The sequence below is a fragment of the Populus nigra genome, chromosome 16, assembly GCF_951802175.1.
Source record: "Populus nigra chromosome 16, ddPopNigr1.1, whole genome shotgun sequence".
Taxonomy (NCBI): Eukaryota; Viridiplantae; Streptophyta; class Magnoliopsida; order Malpighiales; family Salicaceae; genus Populus; species Populus nigra.
The window spans coordinates 9370254-9377020 of NC_084867.1; the positions used below are offsets into that span (position 1 = coordinate 9370254).

At 36.5% G+C, this 6767-nt stretch overlaps 1 protein-coding gene across 3 annotated transcripts; it reads left to right on the forward strand.

Annotated features, from left to right (window-relative positions):
* The first annotated feature begins 69 nt into the window (after positions 1-69).
* Positions 70-4912, forward strand: LOC133676133 (benzaldehyde dehydrogenase, mitochondrial-like). 3 transcript variants are annotated; one of them, XM_062097722.1, is made up of 11 exons: positions 70-292; positions 1132-1266; positions 1404-1546; positions 1638-1791; positions 1877-2106; positions 2504-2593; positions 3159-3332; positions 3416-3553; positions 3984-4121; positions 4224-4292; positions 4415-4617. In XM_062097722.1, the coding sequence occupies exons 1-10, from the start codon at positions 211-213 to the stop codon at positions 4287-4289; spliced, it is 1350 nt and encodes a 449-aa protein (XP_061953706.1). In that variant the 5' UTR covers positions 70-210; the 3' UTR covers positions 4290-4292; positions 4415-4617. The 3 variants fall into 3 exon arrangements, with proteins under 3 accessions (XP_061953706.1, XP_061953707.1, XP_061953705.1); XM_062097721.1 differs by having other exon boundaries at positions 72-292; positions 4224-4285; positions 4415-4912; XM_062097723.1 differs by lacking the exon at positions 4415-4617 and having other exon boundaries at positions 4205-4243.
* Positions 4913-6767: the final 1855 nt, after the last annotated feature.

The window sequence follows — 6767 nt, forward strand, 5'->3', positions numbered from 1 at the left end:
TGGGAGTCACCGGTTGATTGCAGATAGAACGTACAAAATGACAAGCAAAGAAGACAAAAACGTAGTGTTTTTATATAATTCTAATGTTAAAAAAAGGAAAGAAAGAAAGAAAAAAGTAGCTCCTGTCTTCTCTCCACATGGTTTCATTTAGATAAACGAGAAAATAAGTAGTTAGCAGTAGTGTACTGAGACCTCACAGTGGAAGTCGTGATGGCAGCTCGCAGGATATCTTCGTTGCTTTCTCGTTCTCTCTCTGCTCCCTCTGCTTCTACTCCTCTTCTTTTGTCTCGAGGTACTTTTATTTCATTTATATCCTGTTCCTTTTTATTGCCTTTTAGATGATTGAAGTTTTATTGTTCATTCCTTCAGCTACAGCTTCTTTACGCTGTTAATATATTTTTTAGTTAATTTTGGAGATATACCCCTTGCGTTTGGTTGGTTGCAAAAGAGGTAAAGGTGGAGAAGAAATGGATGAAGAATTTTGAGTTTAGAGTCTTTTTTTCTGTTATTTGAATTACAAGAGGTTTTCATCTTTCTTTTTGAGTCTAAAGAAGATTCAGCATGGAACAAAAGTCTTGGAGATTTTATTCCGTAACTCTGTTCAGCAGATAGTGTTTCACAAAAGGAGCCAAATATTAATTTCTAATTAACACAGGAACATGGAGTTTCAAGTCTATGTAATGTCAACTCGGGCCTCAAATCAGTGCTTGAGAAAAAATAAAATAAAAAAACAGAATCCCCATTTTTGTTTTTACTTAATACTACTTAACTAGATCTCTTTGACCACATGATGATTTACAAACAGTGCCTTCTATCCATAGCGGTTCCCTTTGACTTTGGGCACATGGATATAGCAACAGCCGTAAAGAGAATCTGTTTACGGTTTCTCCAGGTGAACAGAACACGAGTCATAAAGAGAATGGAAATTTTAAAATTTAAAGAAGGCCCTATTTTCTTTTTCTTTTATGTTCTGAGCATGGGAATGCAAAGATAGTTTCCTGTTTTTGTTCCAATCATGTTATATATATATATATATATATATATATATATATATATATATATATATATATTCTAGTTTTTCGGATTTAAGGTTGTCAAGATTAATTTACATTTCTGGGAAATGATCCTCAGGAAAAAATCCTGGCAGCGGAAGGGGGGTCTACAGGTTTAGCAATGCTGCAGCACTTGAGGAAACAATCACTCCACCTGTTCAAATTAGCTACACTCAGCATTTAATCAATGGCCAATTCGTCGATGCAGCATCTGGTAGTCCTTGGTGGATAAAACATCTGTGTTATTTTTTTTCAGTTTTCATTTGCAGTTCTTGCATTGGAAATGGAAAACTGTTTCCAACCCGTTGAATTAAGCGTTCTTGCTGATTTTGGATTTTCAATTGGTTGTAGGCAAAACCTTTCCAACACATGATCCTCGTACTGGAGAAGTGATTGCTCATGTGGCTGAAGGTGATGCTGAAGATGTCAACCGTGCAGTAGCTGCTGCTCGTAAAGCTTTTGATGAGGGACCATGGCCGAAGATGAGTGCTTATGTAAGAACTCTTGCTCTGCCTCTCTGGTGAATTATAATGTCAATGATGTCTTGTTTGTTACTAGTTGACTTATATGTGGGAATCTTTGCAGGAAAGGTCACTGATAATGTTGCGTTTTGCTGATTTGGTTGATAAACATAGAGGGGAGCTTGCAGCATTAGAGTCATGGAATAGTGGGAAGCCTTATGAACAATCTGCTAAATCCGAGTTGCCAAGTTTTGCACGTTTATTTCGTTACTATGCTGGTGAGATTTCAGTAAAGCATGCAATGTCAACTTCTTATGTTGTTGACTACATGAATTTCTAACTCTTTTCGTCTTTAATATCCAGGTTGGGCAGACAAAATCCATGGACTAACAGTTCCAGCGGATGGTAATCACCATGTTCAAACATTGCACGAACCCATAGGTGTTGCCGGACAGATAATCCCTTGGAACTTTCCTCTTATCATGTTTGCTTGGAAAGTTGGACCTGCATTAGCTTGTGGTAATACAATTGTTCTAAAATCAGCAGAACAAACACCATTGACTGCTCTCTATGCAGCAAAGCTTTTCCAAGAGGTAAGATTAATGACAAATGTTTACATGACAAATATCTGGTATAAGAGTTCAAAAAGAATTATCATGATATATGCGAGCAGCAAAGCTATGCAAACAATGCCTTTACAGGTATCACATAAAGTTCATAAAAATTCTCCACTTAAATGCGTTCAATTATCCACTTAAATCTGAAAAGGTTGGTGAATATGGAAATGATTGTTTTATGCAGCAACCCTTAGGTGTGTATTAAACCTCTAGAACAGTGCAGTTAATTTCCTTAAACTAAATAGCATGATCGGCTCTTTTTCTATTTCCTGGTAAACAATAGTCTTAATATGGCAGAGATGAAACATGTGAAATTTCTTTTACTTTTTACCATGGGGTTTTCTTGAAATCTATTTTTTATCCTTTATGGCAGGCTGGTCTTCCTCCAGGTGTTCTGAATGTAGTTTCTGGCTATGGTCCAAGCGCTGGTGCCGCTCTTGCTTGTCACATGGATGTGGACAAGGTATTTTATTATCTGTCAGTATCTTGCCAGCTTTCAAGAGAATCTATGGCATATGAGCTTAGCATTATGGTACATAATCCCTTGACTTCCTGTATAGCATGGCTCAGAGAGTCTGAAATTTTGTTTCCACTTGTGGTTTTACTTGAAAATGTACGGCTTCCTGTTGTTTCAACTTTCAACCACAGCTTCCAGAGTAACACTGATACAATGGCAACATCAAGAAGAACTTTTTATATAGGAACCATAAGCTTCCTCATGGCTGTTTTTAATTTCCTAGTCTCACTTTCATTGATAGATTAGTTGCACCTCGTGATTGGATCATAGAACCTTCGGAACACCATACCCTTTTCTATCCAACTAATTTCTTTTCTTTGTCACAGTAAGAGGTCTCATTTCTAACATTTTTGGATTGCCAATATTTTTCTTGATCCTAGTAATCGTAGTAAAAGATTGCATTTCCGACACCCTTGGTTGTTACAATTGTATTAACTAAAATCCTGTACTGTGTATGCCATGTAGTCTGTTTGTGGTAGAGCAGTGATTAAATACACCATATTGTTTGCAGATTGCTTTCACTGGATCAACTGAAACTGGTAAGATTATACTTGAACTTGCTGCAAAAAGTAACCTAAAAGCAGTTACATTAGAGCTGGGAGGGAAATCACCTTTCATTGTATGTGAGGATGCTGATGTTGACAAGGCTGTGGAGCTTGCACACTTTGCTTTGTTCTTTAATCAGGTTTGTCCAACAACTGTGCATACAATGCTGGTTTCAATTTGATGTGTAACCACTGATTAGTTTTGCATGCTTGCTGTTTGCAGGGACAATGTTGCTGTGCTGGTTCTCGTACATATGTACATGAACGTGTGTACGATGAGTTCATAGAAAAAGCCAAGGCACGTGCTCTAAGACGTGTTGTTGGTGATCCCTTCAAGAAGGGCGTTGAACAAGGTCCTCAGGTACCCTGTCTCTTCCTGTAAGATTTGATGATTGAAACAATTGAGCCATGGCAATCTGAATAGGCACCAGAAATCTCTCAAATAGGCATAAAAAATTTCTCAAGAGCTCGGTTTAAGGCTCATATTAATTACTCTAACAATTGGGTCCATGGCCGCACTGGTCGTTACATGAGACCTAAAAGTTAGAAAACAACGAATTTCAGTAAGATTATGAGCATGATCCTTCTTTTCTGTGTGTGAGTGAAACTGCAAACCTAGCTGAAGCTTATAGCTAAAATGGTCAATGGTTAAACATCCAAACTTGCATATGACTATATGGAAGTTGTAAGTTGTTATGGGATGTTCATCTTTGTCAATTAATGGTAATTGTTTATGCACCTTGAGAAAAAAGGTGAGAGCCATCAAGTAATGTTGTTTGTGGAAATTTCAGATCGACTCCGAGCAGTTTGAGAAGATTCTCAGGTACATAAAATCTGGTGTTGAAAGCAATGCTACCCTTGAATGTGGAGGTCAAAGATTTGGCTCCAAGGGCTACTTTATCCAGCCTACTGTTTTCTCAAATGTACAGGTAATAGATGCACCACTCTGTTATTATTGCTCCCCTTTTACTGTGTATCAAAGTATTGAATCTTAATCTTTGCAATGCAATAGTAACTTCTTGTTAGAACAGGATGATATGTTGATAGCAAAGGATGAGATCTTTGGCCCAGTTCAATCCATCTTGAAGTTCAAGTGAGCTGTAATCTTAAACAAGCTTGTCTTCATCTTAAAAATTATCAAATTAGATGGAACAGAGTTGAATTTAAATTCAGTTATGGTCTTTATATTGTATATCTACAACAAGTTGTGCTTCTGCACCAGGAATATCGATGAAGTAATACAGAGGGCAAACACCACTCGTTACGGTCTCGCAGCAGGAATTTTCACCAAGAATGTGGACACTGCCAACACCTTGTCACGAGCATTGAGGGTGGGGAGTGTATGGGTCAATTGCTTCGATGTCTTTGATGCGGCAATTCCATTTGGTGGCTATAAAATGAGTGGAATAGGCAGGGAAAAGGGTATCTACAGCCTCCACAACTACTTGCAAGTGAAAGCTGTTGTTACTCCATTGAAGAATCCAGCATGGTTGTAAGCTCGTCTCATCCTTCCATTATGATTCTGGCATTCCTTTCCATCAGTATTTAAATAAAGTATGCAAGGATTGTTTGAATCATGGGAAAATGTTGAAGTTTCTCAAGAAGACAAGCTTGTTTGTTTCTCAATCACTCTTTAAGCTCAGCTACAACGCAGCAGACAGATCCTTGTACTTGTGCCATTGAAATCAAGAAGGTAATTAATTATTGCCAAAATTCAACAGTTGCTTGGTTGCGTTTGATTGGCCAGCTTCTTTGAACATATCAGTCACCTCCAAACAAACCTATCAATCACCTCCATCAGAAGCTAATCACATAAAGAAAACAACCACGAATTCATGCATTAGGCATCCCCAGTTCCGATTGTGCAACCGTACCATCCATCACCCTCAGCATAGTGTTGAGAGATTGATTAGTTTGTCTGGTAAACCAAAGACCAAATGATATTGTTTGCTTGAGATATCTGAGTATTCTCTTCACCGTCTGACAATAAGGATCCTTAGGTTAATGCAAGAACTTTCTTACACAATGAAAAATGTAAGAGAAATCTAGCTAGACGAGTAAATCCTGATAATTCGGAGTTTCAATAGTGCTTCTATAGAGTTGAGGGTCACTGAAATCAGAACCTTCGAGTTTAGAAAGATGACAGATGTTGGACATGGTTTCACTTTGTCAAGGTCTGCCTTACGTAGCAAATCTGCAATATATTCTCTTTGAGTGAGAAATAAATCATGTCCATCACGAAGAGTTTCCACACCAAGAAAAAAAGATCTTAAACCTTTGACTGGAAAAATCATAGACAACTTGTAGAACAATTGATCAATGGCTTTGGTGTCCGAGCAAGCAACAATTATATCATCCATATAAATGAGGATGATTATATGGATTGTGTCTTAGAAAAGAGTATAAAGAGATGTGTCAGCCTTTATAGCCTTTAAAACCAAGTTGGTGCAGTTGATCTGTAAATCTGAAAATCATGCCCTTGGGGCTTGTCGAAGACTATAAAGGCTCCTTTTTCAATTTACACACATGTTGTGGATAATCAGGATAAATAAATCTTTGTAGTTGTTGCATATAAACATGTTTATGAAGGAAACCATTAAGAAATGTGTTTTGAATATCCATGGAGTGACCAAATATTTAAGAGTACTGGAGAAATAACCAGGTGAATTGTGCTCGGCTTAATCACCAGATTGAATGTCTATGTATATTCAACTCTCTCTTATTAATGAAAACCTTTTGCAACAATACAGGCCTTGAAATCCTCGATGCTTCAATCTGCATGCTTTTTAACCTGATAGACCTATTTGTTGTTAATAAAATTGTGATCTTATCCTGGTGGAACTAAGTCCCAAGTATCATTTTAAATAAGGGCATTGAACTCAGCATGCATTGCATCACATGAATAAAAGTATTTGGAAGCTTTCATGAAGCAGACAGGTTCAGTAGGAATATAAGAGGATTTACATGAAAAAAGCTTAAAATATTGTTGTTATCCACTTTTGACCCCACAAAAAAATCAAGAAAAAAAAAGAAAAAAGAAAAATAAAATCCAAAATACAAGAGGATATATATGAAGAAAGCCTAAAATATTATCCAAGTTGGTGGTGAAGGACCATAATAACAAGTGAAAAAATTTGAGGATTAAAATGTATAAGATTAGCAAAATTGTCAACCTAATTCTGATTGACAAAGGGCCTCATTGGTGAAATTTTTTTTATTTGCGGTAAAAAAAATAAAAAATTGGATAGGTAAGGGCTCAATAAGAATTTTGAAAGGCTTAATTAATTTTATTGAGGACTTAATTGCAAGAAAAATTAAATTTAAAGTCAATTTAGGCTTTAAATGGAAGAAATTAAAGTCTCTGGGTCAAATTGCAATTTTAAAAAGTTAATTTGACCAAATCAGGTACTTAATTGCATAAATATTAAATTTTGATGAGCAATTAAGGACTTGATTGAAGAAATCCAAAACTAAGGATCAAAATAAAAAAAAACATGTGAATGCAAGGGTTGAAATTGATCAAATTAGGAGTCAATTGAAGAAATTGAAAGTTTGTTGATCAATTAAGGGTGAAA

Excerpts from the sequence above, each read along its gene's own strand:
- LOC133676133 (XM_062097721.1), top strand. The coding sequence starts at position 211 with ATGGCAGCTCGCAGGATATCTTCGTTGCTTTCTCGTTCTCTCTCTGCT. Across the intron at positions 293-1,131 it reads TCCTCTTCTTTTGTCTCGAG|GAAAAAATCCTGGCAGCGGA; the intron begins GTACTTTTATTT and ends AATGATCCTCAG. Across the intron at positions 1,267-1,403 it reads ATTCGTCGATGCAGCATCTG|GCAAAACCTTTCCAACACAT; the intron begins GTAGTCCTTGGT and ends AATTGGTTGTAG.